The 27,740-nt window shown below is 41.6% G+C and overlaps 2 protein-coding genes across 2 annotated transcripts; both read left to right on the top strand.

Moving 5' to 3' along the window:
* The first annotated feature begins 499 nt into the window (after window positions 1–499).
* Window positions 500–9,581, top strand: cog7 (component of oligomeric golgi complex 7). Its single transcript, XM_055057897.1, is given in 19 exon segments — window positions 500–635; window positions 750–1,026; window positions 1,935–2,083; window positions 2,158–2,274; window positions 3,057–3,225; window positions 3,305–3,387; window positions 4,446–4,568; window positions 4,652–4,850; window positions 5,118–5,245; window positions 5,335–5,489; window positions 6,121–6,237; window positions 6,821–6,886; window positions 6,995–7,181; window positions 7,258–7,398; window positions 7,529–7,612; window positions 8,251–8,332; window positions 8,335–8,364; window positions 8,726–8,869; window positions 8,949–9,581. Coding segments are annotated over 18 exon segments (2,307 nt in total). The 5' UTR covers window positions 500–635; window positions 750–860; the 3' UTR covers window positions 9,116–9,581.
* Window positions 9,582–10,380: 799 nt separating this feature from the next.
* Window positions 10,381–26,944, top strand: LOC129377752 (ubiquitin carboxyl-terminal hydrolase 31-like). Its single transcript, XM_055057891.1, is given in 17 exon segments — window positions 10,381–11,828; window positions 13,959–14,096; window positions 14,178–14,266; window positions 15,145–15,237; window positions 15,637–15,772; window positions 15,968–16,130; window positions 17,200–17,380; window positions 17,466–17,577; window positions 17,650–17,744; window positions 18,830–18,907; window positions 19,077–19,206; window positions 20,608–20,727; window positions 21,875–22,100; window positions 22,179–22,337; window positions 23,016–23,168; window positions 23,267–23,785; window positions 23,788–26,944. Coding segments are annotated over 17 exon segments (3,897 nt in total). The 5' UTR covers window positions 10,381–11,285; the 3' UTR covers window positions 24,750–26,944.
* The last annotated feature ends 796 nt before the right edge of the window (window positions 26,945–27,740 follow it).

The following is a 27,740-nucleotide window of genomic DNA, read 5'->3' on the forward strand; positions in this document are numbered from 1 at the left end:
ACTAGAGATGCACAGAATTGAAAATTTGGGCTGATATCGATATCCGATATTACCATAGAGGCCAATTACCGATAGATATTTACTGATATTATATATATATAGTTTCCTACCTTATTATTACCATCACAGAAACTCCAAATCCTGAGCTGCATCACTGTCACTGACCAAAAATCATCATATGTTAACGTTTTTATTGAATGTTAATTTTATGTGTGAAACAGCATCAAACTAATTGTTTGTTTGTTTGTTTATTTTTTTATTTTATGACACTTAATGAGTACATTAGAGAAATAAGGTCATTGAAAAATATATATATAATAAGAGTAGATCCTCATAGTTTTGATAAAATTTTGATAAAATTATTTTTCACAATGGCCCTAATCTGCTTGCGAATGTGAGGTTATACTACCTTTTTATTATTATTGTTTTGTTTTGGGTTTTTATTTACAAAAAATTAAATTATTAGTAATAATAATAATAATTCCGTACAATTACTTTTTGATTTTCAGGCGGGCCATTACATTAATTATGTGTTTCCGGGGAAGGTAAATAAGAAGCACAAGCGGAAGTTGTTGTCAGTTTGGACGTTTGCTAGCATTAGCCGCTGTGGAATATGTGTACTTTGCAGCTTTTGCGTGAGTAAACGTGTAAAAATAACTCTGGAGGAGGCCGTCGCTTTGTTAGAGCTTTATCTGGTTGTAATGATCATCTCCTTTTCCTGGGCGATTTATTTTATATTCGTGTCGAAGCCTTTGGTTGGGAAGACTTAGCTAGCCCGGAGGCTAACAGGATGGCTCGATGACGGCCGAAGGTTCTGGCTGAACATCGGGGAAAAGGCTGAGAGCTCTGGGAGCGGAGAGATGGACTTCTCCAAGTTCCTGGATGATGATTTCGATGTGAAGGACTGGGTGAACGGCGCCTTCAAGATGGTGCAGAAGGAGGCTCCGGGGAAGGCGGACACTCATGCAGCAACTCTGGTGATGAAGCTGCAGCTCTTCATCCAGGAGGTCAACAATGCTATCGAGGGTCAGTGACCAGAAAACAGAACATATTTAAATATTATAACCAAGCAGCAGTGGCTCAGTAAATGTCTTCACTGGCTTTAAACTAGCCAGATGTCTCACATAATCCAGTCATAACTGGATTATTATAGATTTCATTGCAATGCATGAAGCTTTCAGTAAAAAATAAATTATTTCAGGTTTGAAGAGTGTTGTTGTAGATTGGTTCAGATGCTAAACTAATATGACTTTCTATTCAACTTTGACAAGTGAAATAAAAGTTTCACAAACTTTAAATAATCTGAAATTAGAGAAGTAAAAATCCAGTCTAGGTTAAAAGACTCTAGATGTTGTAGTTTTAGTCTGCTCCAGATGCATAAAAAAGAGCTAAAATAAGCCTTTAATAATTTGATCCCATAAATCAAATGAAAGTTTCCCAAATAATAATCTAAGTTTGAATGAGTGCAGAGTCATTTAGTCCAGATTTAAAGTGTTTAAGTTGTTGAAGTGTGGGTCAGATGTTTGAAAGATGCTGAAATTGCACTTTATTGAAGCCTCACAAATCAAATGAAGGTTTATCAAATCACATATTTGATTTTAGTATCTGAGAATGAGTGTAGAATAGCTATGCAGTGTTTTGGGTTTTGTAGTTTTTTAAACTGCAGATGCTCAGGCTAGTAAAAAATTGGATGGAATGGCCCTTTAGCCATTTTTTGAATCTCCTTTCATCATCTTTAGCTTCATCTCTGACCTTGGACTAGATTAGCTAGAAAAAGAAACTTGTAATATTATTTGTTATTGTCATTACTATGATAGGAATTACACTGAAACTAATGCTAATGCTGTGTCAGACTGTGTCAGTGGTTTCAACAGCCAGTTAGGTTTATTGTTGTGCATTTTAATGACTCATCTGCTGGCTGTTTCTGTGTGCAGAGAGCAGTAATCAGGCGCTGCAGAACATGCCCCGGGTTCTGCGGGATGTGGAGGCACTGAAGCAGGAGGCGTCCTTCCTGAAGGAGCAGATGGTCCTCGTCAAGGAGGACATAAAGAAGTTCGAGCAGGACACCGTGCAATCCATGCAGGTGTGTGGCAGCTGCGTTAGAAGAAGGGACATAAAGTTGTTTTGAATAAACGATGTGGATCTCACTCCCACCAGGTCCTGGTGGAGATAGATCAGGTGAAGAGTCGGATGCAGCTGGCCGCTGAGGCTCTGCAGGAGGCAGATAAATGGAGCACCCTGAGCGCAGACATTGAGGAAACCTTCAAAACTCAGGTGAAAAACCTACTTCTGAATGCTGCTTTCACTTAATCATATGGAACTTTATGTGATTCGATTCTTTCTGTAAATAACAAATGAAAAATGTATATAATTAGCGTGTTTTTGTAGTATTTAATGTGTTGAACTGAAAGTTCAGGGGCTAAATCTACTTTTATGTGGCCCCCTGGACTCCAGAGCGACACGCAAATAAAATCTTCAGAGACATTTGTGCTTAAATATTGTTTCATCAATAACATTAAAGCACTTTTTATCTGTTTTCTGCCAAATTACATCAACCAGTCCGTGCAATTTTTCACAGAAGTTTATGCAAAAATGATTTATTTTTTTCTGAATTTTTGCACTAATACATAATTCTAAATGTTTGTAAAAATGTTCAATCACTTTGGGCTGGGGTGATGCTAACTTCCACCAGCAGAGGGCGATATTCCTGCTGCCTCAGCTTCACTTGAAGCCAGATGATCAATACGGAAAGTAACAATAATTCAGAATTACTGTCATACGTAAGTGGATATATTGCAAAATTTGCTGCAAATATTTCTAAATTATCACCAGAAAATCACAAAAACAATTGCAAAATTCTGAAAAATGTGAAAAAAATGTTCAATAGTTAATTTTAAGAAACACTTATTGAATGCAGAGGCAGCTGTTAATTTGTTCATTTTAACAGCTCTATATTAATATTAGTTTTGTCATTAAGAGTTCATGTATTTTATCAATTCATCCTGACTCTCTGGCTGTTGTTATAATTTAGTCTTATAAGGCTCATATGTTTTCAGGACCTGGAAATCATTTCGTCCAAGCTGACCAGCATGCAGAACAGCCTGGCCATGCTGGTGGACACACCGGACTATTCTGAGAAGTGCGTCCACCTGGAGGCGCTGAAGAACCGCCTGGAGGCCATGGCCAGTCCTCAGATAGTAGCAACCTTCAACTCCATGTCTCTAGGTAACTCAAAGGCAGCTCCACCTCCTTCTATCCTCCCCACCGCAGCGTCAACGACACACAGCTTCTCTTCTCCCTGCAGATCAGGCCAAGGTGTTTGTTAAAGTCTTCACAGAGATCGACAGAATACCCCAGCTTCTGGCGTACTACTATAAATGTCACAAGGTATGTTGTCCATTTCAGGATTTATCAGGTTACTAAATCAGGTTTAAGTCAAGTAATCCGACTTATTAGTCAGGGTTAGTAACCTGATTTATTGAGTTACTACATCACACCAAGGAATAGGGTTGCAGGTTAATGATTAACAAACTAATATAAAGTTGATTTTATTGGTCGACGACATTGATTGATAATTGGCTTTTTTCTTAAGTTTTCTCTTGTATCAAGAAGGCCGACCGTCTTCCCATGACAAAGAGCTACACTTTTCATAATATAACATCATTAAATTTTAACAACAAAAAAAACATTGTTCGATTTTAGCATTATTTTATCAGTTGCATTAAATACTGATTGGATAAACAGAAAATTGTGATTTTCTCACATGAATAAACTCAGATATATTTATAAAATATAACAAAAACAAGAACCTCTTAGGTTTCTGAATAAAGGACTAAAATGTGAATTAATACTTAGTTCCCTGTGAACAGACGCATGTTAATAAGTTAGTCCTGTCTGTAGCTTGCTCTCGGAGGAAAGTTAAAAATTTGCTCCTGCTTATTGGCATCACATTTTTTTCCCATCACGATACAATTTTTTTCCGTCGACCCCTCCGGTTTGCTGACATCACATCCTCTCCTTCGTAGCGCGTCACAAATCTTTGAATGAGAAGCTAACGTTATTGCTCGGTCGAATCAGCGCTATTAAGGTGAAACTTAAGACGCCTGTCAATGTAAGTTTTTATATTTCAAAACAAGACCACATAAAGAGCCTTTTACGTCCCGTAACGGGCTGTTTGGACCGTTTACCTTTGCTGGTCTTACATGGTGGCCATTTTGTACCAACTGGCTCCTGAAGGAAGACCAGCAGCGCCCTCTGCTGCATGGCTCCAAAACTACACCATTAAAAAAAGGTCGAAGAGGACGTGTTTAGTTGATAGATTTGAACTTATTATCATCTAATAAACCCTTAATGGACAGTTTATTGTAAGTGAATGAATTGTTTGCATTTGCCACGTTAATAATCACCTGATTCATGTGGAATAATGTCTGATCTGGTGTCTGCAGGGCCAGTTGGTGAGCATATGGCAGGATCTCTCTCAGAGCGAGCTCAGTCTGAATCAGCAGCTGTCCGAGTTCTACGATACGTTACTCTCCACTTGGCACGCACAGGTTCAGTGGAGCAGCCAGGTCAGACCTGCTGCAGCACCAGCATGATTGGTTTGGACTGAGTGATGATTGGTGCTAAACTGTGTGATGCTAAACCGCTCCAGGTGTTTAAGAACCCGTATGAAGTGGTGACGGTTCTGCTGATCCAGACGCTGGGGGCCATGGTGCCGTCCATCCCTGTGTGTCTGAGCAGCGCCATGGAGCGGGCCGCCTTGGAGCAGCGCCTGGACTCCCTGCTGGAGCTCCACCAAACCACCTCCACCTTCGGCCACAGCCTGGAGGCGGCCATGTTCCCACACCTGGGTTTGTACAAACATTCTCTCATGTCACAACCACAAGCTGCAGTTTTATTCTGTGTGATAAGTTGAGGAAAAGCAGCTCAGAATTGTGAAATGGTTAAACATTGGCTTCATAATTTGGTTTATTAAAATCTCAAAAGTGTGCCATGCACATGTATTCAGCCCCACAAAATACATGAGTTTCAGACATTGTTGTGACAGGTTCCATTAAAGTCTCAATCTACAGTCCTTGGCAGACTGCAAGTTAAAGTCTTGTGAATATTTTTTCCAGGTGAGAATAACCTGCTGAAGGTGAACGAACTGGTCTGCGCGCTCTACGACCCGTACAAGTCCTACCAGCTGCAGTACGGCGAGCTGGAGGAGGCGTTCCTGCTCATCCAGATCAGCGCCGTTCCTCTGGTTAGGCCGCCTCTCACCTGCAGCAGAACTAGCAGATAAGCAGCCGTTTCCCTGTAGCGTTCAGGGTTCTTTCTTTCTGTGGTGTTCAGGAACACGGGGAGGTAATCGACTGCGTGGAGGAGCTCAGCCACTCTGTGGGGAAGTTGTTTGGCCTGGCGAGCGGCGCCGTGGAGCGCTGCGTCCGACTGACCGATGGGCTGGCCGTGTGCGGCCTGCTCAGAGCTCTCAAAGCCCTCTTCACCAAGTAAAGACGCTTTTCTCGTTTCCAGCTTTAACGAGGGCTGAGCGATCAATCTACTTGATCAGTTTTCAGTTTTTGAAGATTACGCAGTCCTTGGGTTTCCATAGCTCAAAGTGATGTCAGCACGCCCTGGGCGGCCATCTTGTTTGACATTCCTGTTAGACAGCTTCTGTTTATTTACACTTTGAATTCTACAATAAAATATTACAGTCAAACTACAATTTTTTCTTTTAGAAGTAATAATAAAATGAAAACAGTTGTAATATCACAGGAATATAGTTGTAACATGAGGAGAAAGAAGTAGTAAAATAGTTCTTATTAAAATGATTTTTCTCATAATTTTAAAACGTTCTTTTAGTAAAATTGCGACTTTATTTTGCCAATATTTTCAATTTTTATGTTCTCATAATTAAACTAAATTCTTCATATAGTGCCCTTAATAAAAGCCACTTTTTGAGAATGTTTTCTATCATTTGAAATGTATTTCTGAGAAAAGAAAGCAAGAAAAAAATCAATTAAAATCGGACCTGGTTTGGAAAAAATCTGAGCTTTTATTGTTAAAAGCTCAGCCCTAATTTGAATTTATATCCAACATATTCCTGAGAATAACCGTATGACTCCTTTAAAAACTCAGGTATGTGTCGGACTTCTCTACAACGCTCCAGTCAATCAGGAAGAAATGCAGACTGGAGGAAACGCCAAGTTCCTCTGCTTTCCAGGAGGACTGGACCGCCTTCCAGAACTCAGTCCGGTGAGTGTGCTTTTGAAACAAAGTTAATCCAATAACTTGGAAACAACTGATCGATTTACTTGTCAATAAATTGTTTACTCTATTAAAATGAGCTTAAATCAATAATAACGTCGCTTCAGCCTCCTTTCAGTGTTGTAGTTTGGCCTCCAAACAGCAGAGGGCGATGCTGGTCGATATTGAATCAAAGATAGCAGAGCCAAATCAGAATGGGAAAGAGAACGGGTCCAAATAGCCGTGTTGATGGAAAAGCAGAGGCAAAACAGAAAAATACAAACAAGGTTCATTTTCTTTTGTAAAAACAAACAGACAGAACTTCTACATGTTCAAGTGTTTCACATATTTAAATATTTTTATTTTTCTATTCAGAAAAAGATTCCTGTTTTGTTATATTTTATAAATGTAATTTTAATAATGTGAGAAAACTAGAATTTTCTGTTCATTCAGTCAGTATTTAACACACCTGGCGGCAACAAATGATGTTAAAATTTATGTTTATTTAAATTCTGCATTCAGCAATAAAATGGCCGCTTATCAGTTCGTCGATGGATAAGATGAAGTTTAGATGAACTCATTGATCTTGCAGGATCATCGCCACATGTGGAGAATTGCTGCGACAGTGCGGTGCCTTTGAGCAGCAGCTGTCAAACAAGTGAGAAACATTTTTCCTGTCATCTGTTTTTATTTACTTTCTCAAATAGAACCCAGCTTCAGTTTTTAAGAGTGAATAAAATAATAAAAAATCCTGCTTATCCCACAGGATCCTGGGCACAGCGGGTAAGTACTTATCGGAGTCTTACAGCCCACGCAGCCTGGCCGGTATTCAGGAGGCCAGCTCGACGGAAAGGAAAAACGCCACTAAAAACCCCTGGCAGGAGTACAACTACCTCCAGAGGGGCAACGTGGCCGAATACAACAACCTGATGGAGATCCTGTTCTCCCTGAAGGTAGGACGCAGGCTGCAGTCAGCAGTGAGCGTCTTGCTGCTGATCTTCTGGTGAATAACAATAGTGGTTGTTGCAGGAGAAAGGCACGGGGAACTCCAACCTGCTGGCTGAACCCAGATCAGCTCTGACCCGCCTCAACCAGCAGGCCAACCAGCTGGCCTTTGACTCCGTCTTCCTGCAGATCAAACATCAGCTCTGCCTCGTCTCCAAGATGGAGGTGAGCGCGTGTCGGGTTTCCACATGATGTGATTTCAGGTGTTATTGGGTATAATTTTAGCTCCTCAGTGTTGTGGGAGATTTACTTTGGAGTGCTGGGTGTCCTGTTTCTGGTGCTTGCTCTGGTTTAGAGTCAGGACGCTTCTGCTATTGGAGAGAGCTACACTGAAGACCTGCCGACTTTCAGCCTGTCACCACAGGAGTATATCACAAACGTAAGTTTATGCTTTCATTTAAAACTTTCTTTGATTCAAAGGTGATTAAATTTCAAAGAATTCAACACAAGGAAAAATAAAAGTTTATTACATCACAACTAGTCGTGTCATAATAACAAATTTTTCCTGTTCCAGATAATGTTGCAATAAATTTTTATAAATAAGCTTAAAAAAAGATTTAGATTAATCTCTGAAATTTTTTTGCAAAAACAAGAAAATGTGAGTTTGAAAAGTGAAAAAATTGCAAGAATAAACTGAAATTTTGAGGTTGAATTTTCTGGAAAAAATCTTGGAAAATTTTGAGTTTGGAATGTTGAAAATCAACTTGAAAAAAAGTCGAACATTTTTTAACTTTTTTTTTTTTTAATTGCATAGTTTGGTGGCCGAAAGTTTCTCTATATTTGGGTTGTAATACTTTGTCTTATGTGTGAACTTTTGCAATTGCAAAATCACTAAAAACTGAAGGAATTGATTGATGTAATGTAGCAGCGAATGGATAAAATCTGCTTTGATTTGACGGATAAAACAATATTTTAGCACACAACTTATGTCTCACTGGAGTCCCGATGAACCATAAAAACCTCTGGCAGGCTGGTTTTTGTTTATCCGGCTCAAACGACCCTCTTTCCTCTTTGCAGATTGGACAGTACCTCATGTCTCTGCCTCTCCACCTGGAGCCCTTTGTGACCCAGGAGGACCCGGCGCTAGAGATGGCCTTACATCTGGGAAGCTGCCTTTCCCTCCAGAGCAAGGTACTTCACCACTTCCTTGAATTCATCCTCATTTTGATATTCTCTACTGTTTCATATCTACATGACCAGATCTTAAGAACTCTATCAAAGCTTTTCTCTTATTAAAACAACATTTTTCTTGCAATTTCATGACTTTCTTCCGGATACGTATCGGGAGCGCGGTGCATTTAGCGCCGCGCGGTGAAAGCATTTCAAACGTTTTGAGCGTTTGACGCTGCAGTTGAAAAGTCGGAACCTTTGCAGCTGGATGCAGAGCGTCAACCGATTACGTGTGAAAGGCCGCGTTCGGCGTGAATGCAGCAGCATCGTTCGCCATCGCAGGGCCGCAGCAGAACCAAAACTTTTCCCCTCGTTGTCTCAGGCGATGACCTTCCTGAGTTGGACAACACAGCAGACTACTGGCTGGGCTCCATCGCCAGGGCAACCATGCAGACCTACTGCGACGCCATTTTGCTCATCCCCCACCTCTCCCCTCATTCCACCAAACAGCTGGCCACAGATATCGGTATGGAGACCAGGAAACGCCTGCAGCTTCTGTTGGTTCTGTCATTGTGTGTGCAGTCATGTGAGTTTGTCTCCTTCAGAGTATCTGAGCAACGTGATGGACGCTCTGGGCCTGCAGCCGTCCCGCTCGCTGCAGCACATCGTCACGCTGCTGAGAGCCAAACCTGAAGACTACCGGCAGACGGCCAAGCTGCTGCCGCGCCGCCTGGCGTCCAGCCTGGCCGCGCTGCGCGCCATCGACTACTAGCCATTAACAATGAATAACGGCTGTTTTACACGTTGCTCTTCTTTGATTCGGCCTTTTCTGTGATCATTCTCTTTGTGTTTGGCAGCATTTTGGGTTTTTGTTCATTTTGGAGCAGAAGAAACTGAGATCAGAAGGTTTTCCACATTCTTTCCCAAGTTTTACCAGGAAGTCTGCCTTCAGTTTAAGCCAAAATCTGATATTTATATATTGATATTTATGCATTTATAAGAGAGTAAATTCTATTATCCATATATCTAATTAACTATTCCATACTGATAACTGATCTGGGTGATGAAGCTATTCAGAGGAGGTTGTTCTGTTCTGCTTTTTATTAAATCAGTCTCATGTTTTGCTAAAACATAATTAGAGGATATATTTCGGTTTTGTTTGGGATGATTGTCTCTATTTTGGGTAGCAAAGCTTTTTTTGTATTGTGAAAATCTGTATTATAAAAATCTATAATGGAGCCTTGATGTGTTTGATTATTTTTATAAGCTTAATGCAGAAATTAATGTGTTTCAATGTTTTGTAACTGCTGGAAAATGTGTGGAGAAAAAAAGAATCTGCCTTCCCGAGTTTATGCAAAAATATTTCTCCACTTTAAGACACTGAGCTGCAATTAAATATTAAAACTAATTTAAAAAATGCTAATCTCAAAAATAACTGTTTTATAGAAGGTCTCTGCAGAGGAAAAATTCACATCAGTGCAAAATTAAGCTTTTTTCATCCATGTACATGAATTAGAGCAAATATACTTAAAATTTATCCAAAATATATTTTTCAAAGTTGTTAAATTTGTATGAATATTTCATAATTTTATGTTAATTTGATTGAAGTAATTCCACAAAGCATCAACCTTCAAATTACTATTACTTTTTTATTTTCACCTTAAATAATCACTGCAGTATTTTGGGGCTTACATAAGTCATACAGTTACAGTAAAAGTTACTTTAGTTACTCTACTTTTAATTTTATTATGAAGTATCACTAATCTTGAGTTAAATTTCTGGGTAAATTCCCTGAATGAAACATAAATATTTTGTAACTCCAAAATGTACCAAGCTCTCATTTGTGTTGAAGTGAGACCTCCTGTTTGTTCACAATCTTTGTAGTTTTATTTTCTGTTTAGACATTCATGAATCACTAAAACTACCAAAACCTCTGAAGTTAGATTCTTTTTAACTGCCTTATCATTATGAAATATCTTCATCGTTGTTTCTGTTTTGGGGCCTTTATAATAAAATGAGTCGAGGTTCTGCTGAGCAGGTCCAGATGTTCGGATGTTTTCCCTCTGGCTGCTGCTCGGCTCGGTTCGGTTCGGCTCGGCTCGGCTCGGCCCGGGAGAATGGAGCATCATCATGCTGCTGGACCAGCTCTCCTCCAACATGGACCAGTGTTTGGGCGTGACGTCAGCCGTCACCGCCCTGCCGCCCGCAGTATCTCTGCCTACAAACTGATGATGGAGTCGGGGAGCAGCGGCCTCGCAGTGGAGCCCATCCGGAGGCGGAAATAAGGCGGATTCAACCGAAGACCAACACTGGACGGACGGAAAGAGCGGGGGACAACTTTCGGACGGGGACAGGGCTGATCATGTCCACTCGCGGCCCGGGAAGCGATGCCTCTCCGCGGCCAGTCGGCAGGGAGCGGCGGGCTGTGAGGCTCCGGTCCGGGGCTTCCCTAGTTTGATCGGAGCGGTGGAGGTGATTTAGGGTGAATGTTTCCTAAACCATCATTTAAAAACAGAAAAACACTCATTATGGACCTGAATCCGGAGGGACCGGTCCACCTCTAGCAGGGTGGAGCTGCGGGTTAATAAATGATGAAGCTGCTGAAGATGTTGATGTCCGACAGGAACTCCAGCGCTCCGATGTTGAGCCTCAACAATGGCACAGGTGCTTCTTCACCAGCTGCAGATGCTGACGGCTGCGTCCAGCCGCGGCTTTAACCCCGAACACTCCGACAGTGACGCGCCGCTGCTGCCAGTGGGCTGATTCGGTTCTGATCGGGTTCTCCAGAACTGCGGGGCCTTCATGTTTCTGTGAAATATGCCCGGGCCTCGTCCAGAGCGAAGTGATGGAGAGCAGATGTTGTGAGCGCACAGCGGGGAAACGTTTGTGCAACTAAGGCGCAGCAGCAGCTGCTGCAGCAGCTGCAACAGCAGGGGGCCATCATGTCCAAAGTGGTCAGCAGCAAAGAGAAGAAATCCTTCAGCAAGAAGCTGTTCCGGAGGAGCTCGGTCCGATCTGTGGGGAGCTTCATGAACAGAGTCCTCCGGACCCTGTCCACTCTCTCCCACTTCGGAACCGACGAGCAGGCCGCCGACGACGAGAAGGACGAGGCGGCTTTGATACCGAGCACCACCGGGGGCTCCGTCCCGTCCGACGACAGCGACTGCGGGGGTTTCCCCTTCGGGGACAAGGTGCCCGGTGTCGCCGGGCTCAAGAACCACGGAAACACCTGCTTCATGAACGCCATCCTGCAGTGCCTGAGCAACACGGAGCTGTTCGCGGAGTACCTGGCCCTGGAGCAGTTCCGGGGCGGGGAGGCGAGCAGCGGCAGCAGCGACAAGGCGAAGCCCAACGGGGCGCCGCTGGTCCAGAGGAAGGGGAGCAGCCAGCCGCAGGAGGCGGGAGAGGTGACGGAGCAGCTGTCCGGGCTGGTCCGGGCTCTCTGGACCTTCGAGTACACACCGCAGCACAGCAGGGACTTCAAGGTAAACTGTGGAGCAAATGCAGAAAGTTTGAAAAGTGTTGTTCTGATCAAATATCTGCAGGAGTTTTCAAAACAAAGGGTTTTGTTTAAATATCAGAATAATTTATATTTAGATTTGGGATAATTTTCCTGTTTCTAAGAACATCAACACAACACTGTAAAACATTTACTGTTGGTTTAACTTGAAAATAAAAGTCCACCTGCTACCTGGAAAATGACATTTAAGTCAACAATAAAATTATTTTGGTTTGAACTCATAAATTAAAGTTCATGAAGTTGAACTTTAATTCACAAATTGTCTAAACGTCGTTTTGAAGTTCATTAATCTTGAATTATGACTTTTAACTTAATGCTGCAATTTAAACCAAATAATTGTTTCACAATATGCAAGAAAAAATATGCTCCTCTAGTTAAAGAGGAGCGTATCACAATTTGAAGTTAAAATAACTTATTTTACTGTAGAATCATTTAAATTCTTGTTCCAAATCGCATGAACAAAATTTCTGATCTGACGATGAATTTTATTAAATATCTCAATGAATTCAGCTCAGAAACATTTAGTGTGATCAGGAATGGGTGTCCAAACTTTTTGCTACATTGGACAAATCAGATTTTTAAAAATAGTAATGCGAAAGTAATTTTATTGTTAATTCAATTTTGTTTTTCCCTACAAAAACTACGCATGTAATATTGTAATGCAATGAACAGAACCACTGAAGGTGAGCAGTTTCCTACATATTTGGAAACAATGACTGGAAATGTGAGTTTAATGAACAGACGTGTCCAAATCTGCCTTTAAATCATAATTTATTGAATGTTTGTGGTTCTTCTAGCAGTGACATTAACAATCTGGTTAATAAAAGTGCAATAATTTGTTTTTAACATAAAAAGTTTTAATTTGTTGGCAAAAATCTTACCTGTCAAAATCTAAATCATGCCAAGGACAGTAAATGGCCCTCGTACCGCACTTTTGGACACCCCATTGATTAAATTTAAATTATTGAGCACTAATTTCAATCATTTTTCTTTTCAAACAAAGTAAACTGAGTTGTTCTGAGCAGCAGTGTGGAGTTGGTTTAAAGCTGGAGAACTTGAACACTTTTCTTTTAAAAATCTAAAAATCGTCTCCCATAACACATTTTAAATCAAAAATGCCCCAAAAAGCTGCAGGACTAAAGTTGTTATTTCCAGAATATTGCAGCTTTATTGCAGGAAAAACATGTTCAACAACACAATAAAAGACATCCTCCAAAGAGTGATGCATTTGCTTTACAAAGGCCACGACTTTCATTCAGCCTGAGCTGCACTTAACTTCACTTTAAAAGCACATTTCAGAAATGAAAACTTTGCCTCATGAAAGCCTGCTCATCATGGGCGTATTTCTTTCAGTCCTGCAGCCTGTTTTCTTTCAAAAGCCCAAAAAAGCTCAGAAGAAAAGCTAACTGGAAAGGGTCATTGAGCATCAGCTTTACTTTGACAGCCTTACTATTTTTGGACCTTTTTTCCTCTTCTACCTCGGTTGCCAGTCAGGGTATAAACAGCCTGATTGGATATATTTGTCATTATTGTCAAAAGCAGAGGCAATGAATATGGAGAGCCAAATGGAAAATGAGACTTAGTTTGCAATATCTTCTTAGTCAGATTAGCAGGATTTGCCCAGATCAGTTTCTGAAAACGCCTGAATCAGATCAGACGACTGGATCACATCCATTTCATGTGAGTTTGTCTTTCAACAGTCGCTGGACTCAGAAATGTTCCAGTAGGAACCCACACTGCAAAACCACAACATTTATTTTTGTCTGATTTCCAGAGCAAATAACTTATTACACTTGAAATAAGACAAAAATCTGATTTGTCCAATAAGACAAAAAAATAAGACAGGAAACTTTTCAGCAAGAAATATGAGCTCATTGTAAGTCATCAATTCCTTAATCTTAATGAAAAAGTTCTAGCAACCCCAGTTAAGGTTTTCCTGGGGCTCTGCTGACCTTTGAGGTCGTGCAGATCGCCGCCCCGGTCAGACTCGCTGAATATTTTATGACGGCACAAAGTGAAAGGCGCCCCAGCGGGCCGCGGAGCAGGAGAGCAGCTTGTGTAAACGCCGGGTTGTTTCTGTTGCTGCCGCCTGCAGAACGTGGTGTCGAAGAGCGCCCTGCAGTTCAGAGGGAACTCCCAACACGACGCCCAGGAGTTCCTCCTCTGGCTGCTGGACAGAGTCCATGAAGACCTCAACCAGATCATCCACCCGGACAGCAAACCCCCCAGGAAGGTGAGCACACGTCCAGGCTGCATGTGATGCTGCAGAACCAACAGAGGAATTAAACTGAACATGTTCTGCGCTGTGCGGCAGCCTCCAGTAGAGGAAGAAGCGGTTCCTGAAGGATCTCCGCTGCCAGCGCCTGGATCTTTTGTTCAGGAACTGTTTCAGGCTCAATACAGGTAAAATCTGTGTTATTTATTAACCCTTCATGCCCTAAGTTTTAAATCTCTGCCTGGTTATTTTTGTTTATTTTAATTGTACAACATTCTTTAATATATTTGCCTGTTTCTCCATAACAACTGGAACTGTCACTATCCAGTGAGTTATTTTGGCAATTTACCGTCTATTAAGAGATTTTCATCTGAGGAAACCAAAGAAAAACGCGCTTCCTGCTACAAAGGGAGTGAAATTACCGTAATAACTGAATATTGGCCGGAAACTACAAAGTGTCTCCTTCCAGAAACCGTTTGAATTTTTCAGATAGCGCAACAAATTCAGAGTTACTGTAAATGTGTGTCATCGGTGACACCTTTCAGCTGATAAGGATTAAAGATTGCTCTGAAAGGAAGATGTAAAAAAATAAATAAATACACAAACATCTCCAGCATATTACTAAGGGCACTATTAGCCTGGCGGGCCACCAGGCTTTACTTCCCCCCCACCAGGCTAAACATTGTTCTTTCTTTGTATCTTTAATGATTTCTACATGTTTTTACATACACAGCATACAGGAAAACACATTTTATTTAGTCCACTTCATTTATTTGTTGTTGATGTTTCATTTCTAAAACTTTCTGTCACATTATTTAACACAAAATCACGACGGGGCAGATGGTGAACTGCCAGAAACGCCAACAATTTCAATAAGATAACTAAACCATTTGTTTGGTAGAGATTATTTACCAGACAAAAAGGGGAATATGTTGGCCAAATGGGTTATTAACACTATTTTTCAAATAAAAATCTGTAAAAATACTTAATTGTAAAAATTCTGCTAATTTGTAATATTTAATACGGCTGACCGGATCTGTTCTGGTTCTCCTGTGTGACTCTTCAGGTCTTCCCTGACTTGTCCTCACTGCCAGAAACAGAGCAACACGTTCGATCCTTTCCTCTGCATCTCACTGCCAATCCCAGTACCTCACACCCGGTAAGGAGACTCTGCAGCTGGACCTGAAACGAGACGGAACCAGGCCCATTCCGGTCCTGAAAGAAAGGCCCGATTCTACAGAAAAGGAGCAGGGCCACCGAAACCCGCTGATATTCCGACTTTAATCTCAAATTTAGTTTTCTAAGAAAGTCAGAAGTCAAAAGAAACAACTTTGAATTTGTCCTTTTTTTTTTTCAAAATCCTAAAATGAATTCCAAAACAATTCTTTTCGTTTTTGTTTAGTTTTTCTAAAATGATTCAGAATTTGGACATTAATTCAATAGGCTGAATCTCCTTCTCTAAAATAAACTTTCTTCTGTGAAATTCAGCAGAGCTTGGCAGGGAAAAGCTGCATTTAGCTTTAGCTTTTGACTCCAAACGTCTGGCTGTGTGTTGCAGGCCTCTGTACGTGACGGTGGTGTATCAAGGGAAGTGTTCTCACTGCATGCGGGTCGGGGTGGCCGTGCCGCTGTCCGGCACCGTGTCCAGACTGCGGCACGCTGTGGCTCAGGAGACCAAAATCCCAGCCCAACAGGTACCGGCTCGTTTTGCCACTTTTCAGCCATTATTCTGTCAAATTTGAGAGGATTTCAGAAATATGTGCTGCTGAAAGCGAGGCGTGATGTCAGAGAAATGAGGATTAGATGTTATCATTAGGCGTCCGGCGGTGTTTGATGTATTATCGGTGACTTCAGCCCACACGCTGTTTGTGTCTCCTGTCACTGTGCAGATCGTCCTCACTGAGATGTACTTCGATGGCTTCCACCGCTCCTTCTGCGACGACGACGAAGACCTGGACATCATTCAGGAGAGCGACTCCATCTTCGCTTTCGAGACGCCTGAACTGTTCCGGCCGGAGCAGATCCGGTCCAAACGGAGCGGGACCACGTCAGGTGCATTTCTCCAAATGCAAAAAGTATTTACATTAAAGCTCCAGCTAACGATTAATCAACTATTCTGACGATTAATCGACTATTCTGACGATTGATCAGTTAATTTGATTAAAAAAACACTATGCAACTTTAGAAACACATTTGAAAATGTGAGTAAAACATTCAGTTTCTTTTAAATAAGAACATTTCCTTATAAAGAAAGTTTTATTTTCGTCTGAAATACAGAATGTATGTTTTTAGTGCAGCTAATTGTTGTTGTTGCAGCAATTAGCCTTTTTCAGTCTGAAAACTCCAGTTAACGTTTAATCAATTACTGAAGTATTTCACTTCTCACGATTAATCCGATTAATCGGTTCAGCCTTTAATTTGATCACATTTTAGGATTTAATGTGACAAAGTGGTGAAGGACTTTGAGGTTAACATAAATCTGAAAAGTGTGGCATAGACTTTAGTTGCCCTTCCAGAGCCAATACTTGTAATAAACACAAGTCTTCCCAGGTCTCTACCAGCTTTTCACATCTAGACATTGACATTTATGCTTCTGCTTCTTTGCAAATTAGCTCTGATTGGGTCTGAACTTTGACTAGGCCATTCCAACATACAATTTACTTTTGATCTTTGCAATGTTTTTCAGCCATGAAGCCCCAGACTGATGTAGATCCAGAGCAAAATGCCTATATGTGGATATATTGCATATATGCACAAAGTTGATACAAACTGTATTTTTTGGTATTTTAAATGTAAATTTGAACACAGCAGTAATGACCTAATGATGTCACTGCCATGAACAAACTGTTATTTTGCTTAAAGTGCTTAACTTTTAATGTAATAAACAGTTTTTTGCTCATTTCTAGCTGAAGAGTATTGTTTTACACCTACTTTCATGTTATTGTGTGTTTAAAAAAATACAAAAATGTCAAATCAGAAATCTCACGAACCCCCAAAGGATTAAGCCTGTAAATTTGTAGCTTTTCTGTAATGAAATGCAAAACAAAAAAAGGAGAAATTATAGATGGAGCTGTTGGGGGAAATAGTTTTCACAGTGCGTTTTGTTGTGCGCTGCTTTCAGGGAGCCCACATACAAACCTCAATCAGAACAACCTGAAGTATGCAACGGACAACAACAGGATCTCCGGTCAGACCCCAGAGCCCAGCACGCCGCCGCAGAGCCCCAACAAGAACAGCGGCCAGGCGGAGAAGATCGTGCTGCTGGTGTGCAACCGGGCCTGCGCCGGACAGCAGGGGCGCAGGTCCTGCAGCCGTCGCCTCTGGGTCACAACTTCAGCCGACACGCTCCAAGCTTTCTAAACCTCGTTGTTCTCATGATGCCTGCAGGTTTGGGAATCCCTTTATCCTCTACTTGGAGCGCACAGTGACATGGGACACGCTGCAGACAGAGATTCTGGAGAAGATGCGGCATCTTTTGCGTCCTGGCGCCATTGTTCAAGTAAATCCATTTAAATATGAAACGTTTGCGTTTGTGCTGCTTTAATGTTGCAGCTCCTTTGACTTCCTGCAGGTGGGGCCCTTCACTTTGCGTGTGGTGGGAGTGGTGGGAATCACATACCTACTGCCTCAAGAGGAGCAGCCGCTCTGCCATCCCTCTGTGGAGAGGTAATACCATCCACCACCACAGGGGGGCAGCAATGGATTAAATAGTCCAATGGGTTCACTGATTTTTACCTTTGAGGTTGGTGCATGGATTTAAAACACAAATATAAAGCAGCAAAACTTTCAGTGAAACAGGAAATAACTGTTGATAGAAACGACCAAAAAAGATTCAAATCAGTGAAATCTGGCTTCTGGGATGGAAATGAAACAAAGAATGGTGAGAGAAATGTTGCACAGCACTAGAAATTCAAAAATCACTTACAAAACAATACTTTTAATTCTGTTCTGTCATTATTAGTTATTTACAGATATACAGCTATTTTCATGCATTATAGGTTTTTCTCTCTTTTTAGAGACTGAATAACAGAAATGGATGTATAACTTTATATTTGTATGTCACAGAAACCCATACATAATGAACTACAATATAAAAATGTGTAGATACTTCCAAAAATAAACCTTTTTGTGTGTTTTAAAGGAATCGTTTGAGATTTTATCCCTCCAAAAATGTATTATTTCTTAATCACTTGTAAAAAAAGAAAAAGCAAAAACAAAACAACAAGCACACTTCTACTCAGAATATAGAAAACCTGTTTATTCCACTGATTAATGCATATGATGCTTGAACTATACTGCCATCTAGCGGGCACATTAATCTTCAGTCATGCCTAACTTTATTTTCTTGCTTATTACTTTATATAAGTTGTATTTATAACATTCAAATTATAAAGTTGAATGTTATAAATACAATGATGGGTTATAAATACAATGATGTATTTATTTTACAGAAATAAAAACTCTGATTGCAAGTGATTTATTGTGTGATTTTCACTGCTTTTAGGAAGAAAAATAAAATTTTCTTCCATTTTTGAGCAAGAGTTAAAGCTACAGTACGGAAGCATTTTACTGCCAGAGCTGGGAATCAAATACAGGATCAGCATCTCGTTAACGTTTTAACAAGATGCTAGTCCTCTATTTATTTCCCCACTCTGGCAGTTAAATGCTTCTCTACTTAATATTTAATAAATATAAATATGTATATTTTATTTCAGCAGGGGAGGATTCAGTATTAAACTATTTTCCAACAGGGCTTTCAAGTCCTGCGGCCCAGGCGGTCCACCTCATGTCAAGATTGTTGTCGAATGGGACAAGGAGACAAAAGACTAGTAAGTGGCAAACACACTCCTCATTAAGCAGTGAGCAGATGTGTGAGTGTGTGTGTGTGAGTGTGTGTGGGTGTGTGTGTGTGTGTGTGTGTGTGTGTGTGTGTGAGGCGCCATGCCTCCTGTCTGATCTGCGCGGTCCCTGTGTGACTCCGTTGTGCCACGCCCGCAGTCTGTTCAAGAGGACGGAGGACGAGTACATCCCGGATGCGGAGAGCGTGCGTCAGGTGAAGGAGCAGCATCTGCAGCCGCAGACCTGTTCGCTGGCCCAGTGCTTACAGCTGTACACCAAAGAGGAGCAGGTAGGCCGGGCCGGCCCGGTTCACCGCCGGGACGGAACCAATGAGTACAGACAGAACCTCTCGAAACCATTGAACTTTTCCACGTTTTGTCACGTTGCCAAACTGTGATGTAGCAGAGCAGCACAAAGTCAGACACAGTTGGGAAAATGGAAGAAAAAAATAAAAATTTTATTTTATTTTATTTTTTAAATTACAAATGAGTGTTGAATATCAGTGTAATCTATCAGTCATCACGGACGGTTCTCCAGCCCATCACAGGACACACACACACACACGCACACACACGCGCGCGCACACACACACACACACACACACACACACCCAAAGCACACACTCGTATTTTCAAGTCTCATAGGGACTTTACATTGGCTTCCATTCATTTTTTATAGCATAACTCTAACCATCACAAACCTAACCCTAACCAAAACTCAATTTACATGCTAGTCCTCAATCTGACCCCTAACCCATAAACAGCATTTCCCCTCAGGGGGCCCAAAGAATGTCCCCACAAGGGGCAGCGGTTCCCACAACCCCGTATTGCAGACAGAAATAGGTTCCCACAAATACATAAAAACCTGACACGCACACACACGCACATGCACACACACACACATACACACACGCACACACACACACGCACACGCACACACACACACACACACACACACACACACACACAGTGTGTGTGTGTGCAGGGCGGGCACTCACACACACACACACACACACACACTCAATTCCTAAGGGTATTTTAATTAATCAATCAATCAATGAGAGAAATTAAAGAAGACTGGATTAAAATAAGTCTTCACACCCTTCAACTATGTACCATTTTGTCAAAATAGACCAAACATTTGGTCATGTGATTGAAGGAAAATGTTTGATGGTTTTAAAATATTTCGAAAATCAATCAAGTTTATTTGTAAAACACATTTCAGTAACAAGGGTCTCAAAGTGCTTCACATCCTAAAAACACAAAGAAACATAACATTTTTCCAAGTTCATTCATTACACATCAAAATATTGGTCAGTGTTTCATTTATCGTGGTTCAAAAGCAGCTCTAACTAGGCGGGAGTTTGGACTACCTTTCAAGGAACTCAGTGTTTCAAATGTTTTTCAGTTTTCTGGAAGTTTGTTCCAGATTTTTAGAGCATAGAAGCTGAAGACGGCTTCTCCATGTTTGGTTCTGGATGCAGATCACAACCAGAATCAGAAAACCTGAGAGGTCTGGACGGTTTCAGAGAGATCAGTTTGCATAATAAGCTAATGCGCTATCATGGACTTTTAGCCAGTCCAGACAAATGAATGGGATCAGCTGAAGTTTATCTGAGTCTTTTTCAGATATTTAGATCTTTTCAGATCTTTCGTTCAGATATTTACTGAATCTTTTACCTGATGCCCAGCTTGCCCCAGATGATGCGTGGAGATGTCCACACTGCAAGCAGCTCCAGCAGGGCAGCATCAAGCTGAGTCTGTGGACGCTGCCAGACATCCTCATCCTTCACCTCAAGCGCTTCAGACAGGTACACACATCTCTGGATGACTGATTGATTTCTCTTCCAATGCCAATATGTGAGTATCAGTCAATAATTACATATTTATTTAGCAATTCTTCGCCAGCACACCAACCGCTTCACAAGGTTGGCCAAACATGTCAAAACAACTTTAATTCATTCAGTCTGCTCAATTAGAAGTAGAACAGCCAATGGAAAATAAATAATAAAGAAACTGACATAAACTAAGCTGACTAGGTTGGTAAAAAATGTAAGAAAAAAAATAAACTTGACAAATTTTCTTTCAAATGGTTCAGAAAGTGCAGTTAGAAATTCTGAATAATAACGAAGCATGACGTTAAATCAGAGCAAAAATCACAGAATTAGATTAAATAGATCAATCAATCTATTTACATCATAGAAACAAAACGAATCAACAATTAAAACTACATTTTTCCAAGGTTTGTCATTACACGTCAAAATGTTGATTAATGTATCATTAATAATGTCTCAAAAGTAACTAACCAACTGGGATTTTACAATAGATTTAAAAGAAATTTTTGGCTGTTTTGCAGTTTTCTGAAAGTTTGATCCAGATTTGAGATGCATAGAAGCTGAATGCTGCTTCTTGCTGTTCTGGATACAACAGAAGACCATTAAGCCGTTCAGTGTAGATCTACCCTTATAGATCAGGCACATTGTCACCAATACCCAATCTAGATTTTTTCTCAACACTGGGACCAATGCAGATATTAATATCAGAACAGACAAAGCAAAAACTGGGCTCAGCTCAACATAGATATACATAGTTCACAAATACCAAGATATACACACATTCATGGTTCATCTATTACAATGCTGTTAGTACGGATGCAATAGTAGAATTTGTGAAAATTGCCCCTTTATAGAGAGCAGGTGAATTACTCCAAAGGACGATTTTGTTCCAAGATGTTTTAGAAGGAGGTTCATCTCTGATCCATCACAGAAAGATGTTCTCACCGGCAGCCGACCAGAACCAGGACTAATTCTACTGTCCATGCATCCCAAGACTAACGAGAGTCAAGGCAACTCCAGATCTGTCAGGACGTCCAACCAACACATCTGAGTCAATGAATATATGAACTTGTATTTAAGTCAGTTAGTTGTTTGAAATATTGTTGACGTTTGTGTCTGTCAGGATGGAGATCGGCGCGTGAAGATGCAGAACATGGTGAAGTTCCCACTCGCAGGCATGGACATGGCGCCGCACATGGTGAAGAGGAGCCAGAGCAGCTGGAGTCTCCCGTCCCACTGGTCGCCGTGGAGGCGACCCTACGGCATGGGCCGGGACCCTGAGGACTACCTGTACGACCTGTACGCCGTGTGCAACCACCACGGCACCATGCAGGGCGGGCACTACACAGGTAGGTGAGGCCGGGATGCAGCGACGGCTCCAGTGACTCCATTTTGTTTGAAACGTCTTCCTCCTCTGCGGCTTGCAGCTTACTGCAAGAACTCCATCGACGGACAGTGGTACTGCTTCGACGACAGCGACGTGCATCCCATTTCTGAAGACGACGTGTGCAAGCAGACGGGTTACATCCTGTTTTATCAAAGACGAGCCACCGTCCCGTCCTGGTCTGCCAACAGCTCAGTGGGAGGTAACTTGTAGTAAGATCTCGTTCCATCAGGCGAGGCTGAAACCTTCTGATATAAATACTGAACTGACTGAACGAAATAGACTCTGCTGCAGTTACTTCAATGCAACTGCATGAAAAATCCTGGCAACATGTGAAACAAGTAAGTCAGCTGTTTTTAGGGCTGAATCATGATCAGTCCATTACTGAAATAGTCATTAACTAATTTAGCCAACGGTTAATTGTTGAAACTGGAGCATGGAGACTCATAAAATAGGCCATTTGCTCAAACAACAACACAGTCAGAGCAATAATTAAACCAAAGTTGTTAATCTGTTGTTACATTTTAGGCAATAAAATGTTTATTTTCTTATTTTAAAAGGTAATTTAATTATTTGCGACTTTTCAAGCATTTGTAATGTTGCATAAAAATGCTTAAGTGGTTAAATTAAAAACCTGTAGAACATGGCAATGTTTTTATTTGCCAGTAATCAATAAAATAATTGTTAGTTGCAAACAAAACAAACCATCATCCTCTAAGTACTTCCTGTCGTCTTCTCAGTGGTTTTTGGCAGTAGTAACATCCAGTTGTTGATCACTTGACCAGGCAATGCGAAAAAAGTGTTTCCATTGCAGTTTTGCGAAATGCATCTAATTTGAAATGCCAATTGGTTTTTATTGGCCGTCTGCTTTGACCTTCAGGTTCCACCAGCTCCTCTCTGTGTGAGCATTGGATCAGTCGGCTGATGGGAAGCCGTCCTCCCAGCCAGGCATCGTCTGGTTCCTCAAGACGCACCTCTCTGGCGTCTCTGTCCGAGTCCGCCGAGTTCGCCGGTGAACGGAGCGAAGACGACGGTGAGGAGCTCAGACTTTCTCTGGACACATCTCAGTTGCTTCTGAGCGTTGGGTTTCTCTATAAACCGAAATTTGATGGTTGTGTTCTTACCGTTCAGGCCTTTCGACCCGACCAGCCGTCAGAGGCATGCAGAGGCAGACATTCTCGTCACGATCGTCTATTGCCAGTCCTCTTGTTCTGAGTGAAAATGGCACAAAGCCATCCTGGTCTCACTCAGCCAAGCTCCAGCTCCGCTCCAACTCTCCCTCACGCTTCTCCCTGGAGTCTCATTCCTCTCCGACTCTGGAGCGGATCGGAGAGGTGGTTGATATCCAGCCGACAGCCCCGAGTTTCACCGGTTCACCTAAGCCAGAGAAAATGCCTGGAGGGAAGTCGGCCCTTGCTGCGTTGGACACTAATGTGGGAGCTAAGAGGCTAATAGAGCAGGGACGCTTCAAGTCTGTGGTACAGACAGAGCAGAGGAGCTCGAACCCAACAGGGGAAAACAATAATGCGGAGCAGATTAGTCCTCGACATGGAATAGCCCCAAAGGAGGTGAAGCAAAGAAACGGGAGTGCAGAAAGTGTTGGCATCAAAAGGACCTCAGGCAAGACCGGGTTGGACGGTGAAAGAAGTCCAGGAAACGGCCTCCCACTTCCTCAACGTCCTCCAGCTCCCTTTCCCCTGCTTCTCCAGCCATTGACAAGTCGCCGTCTCGAACACAGTCCAAGAGCGCAGCATCTGCATTGAACCCCAAAGACAAAAGCTCTGCGCCGCCTAAAACAAGCAAGGGAGGTTCCTCAAGAACAGCGACGCCTTCCAAGAAAACATCCTCCCAGACCACAGAGTCATTACATCCTGACACGCAGCAGAGGAAAAGCGGCTCTCCGCAGACATCACAGCCCCAGAAGAGGGCGTCAAATAGAGAGGGGAGCGAGAAAAACTCAGCTGGGGAAAGGACTAAAGCAGCAGACAGGAGCACTAGTCGGGAGTCTTCGCGGGCGAGCGCCGTGTCGGATCGGAAGGTCAGCCATGGGGGGGCTTCCTCCAGGCTGAGTGCGGCGAGTCGAGCTGAAAGCAGGTCGGGTCGAGCTGTGGAGGAGAGGTCAGCGGGCCGGAGCTCCAGCAGCAGCTCCTCTATGACCAGTCTCCGATCCTCAAGCGTTGGGGTTTCCTCCACCAGTTCGGCTCCATCATCAAGGGGACCGCGAGGGACCAGCAAGACGGAAGACAAAGGTCTGTCCTTCTTCAAAACCGCTCTGAGGCCCAAGGAGAACCGCAAACCAGGCGAGAACGGGAAATTGGACGCAAAAGCAATTCCAGAAGAAAGTGGCGGGGACACAACCCTGCGTGCAGCAAGCAAGAAAGTTCAGAATGCAGGTTCAGAACTGCACAGTTCAGCCAAAGATAAGGAATCCTCTAAAGTATCTGGTGCAGCTAAAAACTCTCTGCTGCCCTCTGCAAAATCCAAGCTCCCCGAAGCACAAATCCCGACTGCAGCCGCCGTGAAGAACCCGGCGAAGAAAGAGCCGGCTAAAAAGACACTGCAGTCCAGGAAGATCCCAATCAATTCTTCACAAACTAGCCAGAGGTCCAAGTGATTCCTTAAAAGTCTGATAAGAGTCTTTCTGGTGCAGCTTTGAGGAATTTTTCTTTCCTTTTCCTCCGACAAACATCTTTTAAAACTTTTCAGCGCTCACTGAATACAAGCTACCGTAGAGAACGTGTAGCTGAAAATTTATTTAGGAATGGATTTTAAACTAAAGCACTTTGTATGGATTGCATTGATTTGAAAGAATGTTACAGTATATTGTAAATACGCATGGACATGTATGGAAATGATTGCCTTGTTCTGTCTGTAGCACCGCTGGGGGAGGAACGTCTCTGTCGGAGCTGAAAGTGAACAGTGACTTTGCACACAATGCAAAGCAACGGCTGAGACAAGTTCGCCACCAAAGGAGGTTTATGGAGATTTTCAACATTCTGATGCAGTGAATAATTTTCTGAAACCACTTTGTACAGCTCTCCTTCAGTATCGAGAGCCATACGTCCACAACAAACATCAGTGCCTCAGATAATCAGCAGAAATATTTACCCAAAACCGTTTAACTTGCAGAAATTTGTAATTGAATATGTTGATATTTACGAAGCACTGAACCTGTAATTTTAAGTAAAAACACAACTAAGCCTATTTAACCTGAGCTACTGTTTACATATGCTCTTTGGTGTAAAACTGCAGCAGCCTTTAAGAAGCGTTTTATTTTTCCGTCCACACAAAAATTGTTCGAAGGCTCATAAGGGGCGTCACAGACATTGACCAATCAGAAAACTGGGTTTGCAGCGACTCTTAATGCTTTGTTTACAGGTGGTAACCAGTAAGTAGGGCTGGGCGATACAGCTTAAAAATACCCGATTTTTATCAATCCAGATAAAATTTCAATACATTTTTTCTCACTTTATTTTCTAAAAAAGACAAACATTTTCATAAAGTGGCTTTTGTTTCAATCATCCCTTCTGAGTTGTGCGACGGCAAATCATGAGAATTTTTGCTTAATTATGAGAATATAGTCATAATATTAGAAGCATAAAAATGCAATTTTGCTAGAAGAACATCAGAAATATGAGAAAAAGTTGTTTTAATAAGATTTTTCCCCCACACATTGGATGTGATTTTAATAGATTTTTTTCTCACTTAATTTAAAAAAAAGAAAACATTTTAAAATATTGCTTTTTATTTCAGTCATCTCTTCTGTGAGTATTAGGAACAGGCTACAAGAATTTATGTTTAATTACAAAAACATAGCCATATTATTAACAGTATAAAAAAGCAATTTTGCTAGAAAACATCTTAAAATATGAGAAAAAAAAGTTGCTATAGTAAGAAAAAAGCTTAGAATGTTTTTTTTTTGTGTTGGGAGTTCTCACAAAATTACAATATTGTAATATGACTTTATTGTGGTAATGGAAAAAGAAAATCTTAGCCTGACAGTTATATTTTATTGTAGAATTGACCTGAATTCAAAGCCCAAATAAATAGAAACAAAATGGCCGCTAACATTACTCTTAATATGGATTCCGAAGAAAGGCATTGGTGGGGAAAAAAACGCAGATTTTCCAAAAATTAAATCCTCTAAAGACCTAAACTTTGAGTGGACAGAAGGAATTTATCGCCCAGCTCTACCCGTTTCTGCTCAGACATCTCATCCCTGCTGGCTGCTGAAACTAACCTGAGATGCCCATGATTGTCATGAGCATCCGCCTCTTCAAACTGCCAGACATCTCCGAACATTCCTCTCAGATCAACACAGGGTTACTGTAAAGAACAACAACAAGAAAAAAAGTCAACACCACATCCCGCGACAGAACAACACATCCAAAGACAGCTGGGATGTCTCTGCTGAACACCATAACTGTACATAGAGCGAGCGCTATGGTGCGTTTTAGTCAGCACATCCTCTGTCTTCATCACAGCTTGTGCACATTTTCAGCCTGAGAGTAGCTCAGCACCACCGTGTTAACAGAGGCAGAGTTCATAGTTCTCCAAGTGTATGGCAGTTGTTGCATGATATATTGCTTATGCATGCACCCAACTATGCAAGCAGATTCACTGAGTATGTAGAAGTGCTACTCTTGGATGTGTATTTTACTTTGTAAATGTAGAGTTCTCAGAGAGCATGTGAAGGCATCCTCTATTAAAGCTTTGTTTGCACATTCCTCCAAAGTAAAACATGTTTTTGTATGAATGATAAGTATTGCTCATTCGCCCTCAAAGTAAATCGGCTCACATGCAAATGAATCTCCTCTCTACTGTATTCATTTGTGTCACATTTTGTCCCTCACTGCTGCACTTTTCTTTTTTTTTTTAACCGCCTTCGAAGTGAGTTGAGCAACTAAAACATGCGGCGGTCTGCAGCCGGCTCTACTGTCTGCTTTCATGTTTCATAGTTTGGGGTTCGCAGTGAAGAGTTTGGAGCTTTTTCATTTAACCTGATTGACTTCGACAGGCCGGGAATACTTAAGGCAAGCACTTAACGAAGCTGCCTTCAGCTTTGGTCTGAGGGTAAAAATAGGTGTGCAATATTTATAGCATAGGTCTATTTTTTTTTTTACTAAAGCAACCATTTGATCATCTGGATCAGAAAAAGAAAAGATATGTATCTTAACTTTTCAGTAACTTTATGTTTACTGTCGGAATGTTTCAAAAGTTTAAACAAAAACATCATGAATGTTTCCTTGGAGTTCTATTAAGTAACATTTGGGTTACGTTAGTTTAACGTCCACAATTTCCCATTATTGTATGTGATTAAAGCAATAGAAAACTTGTTTAGTTTTATTGTATTTGCTGCTCATGTAGCCCTCTTTCCATTGCAGCCCTGGGCGACTGCCCATATGGTTCATGTCAAGAACCGCCATGCTAGTTGTTTAAACATTTTTAGCAGTTAACAACAATGTGTTAAGATAGCTAGTGAGCTGCTTAGCAGTTCATGCTAAGTCCTAAACCCTCACATTTAAGGCTAAATTTGAGCCTTAAATTTTACAGCCCTGGGTTCCCTAAGTTTTATTTTCTGACCCAAATTATGTCCTAAAATGTG

The sequence above is a fragment of the Poeciliopsis prolifica genome, unplaced genomic scaffold, assembly GCF_027474105.1.
Source record: "Poeciliopsis prolifica strain line A6 unplaced genomic scaffold, Auburn_PproV2 SCAFFOLD049, whole genome shotgun sequence".
Taxonomy (NCBI): domain Eukaryota; kingdom Metazoa; phylum Chordata; class Actinopteri; order Cyprinodontiformes; family Poeciliidae; genus Poeciliopsis; species Poeciliopsis prolifica.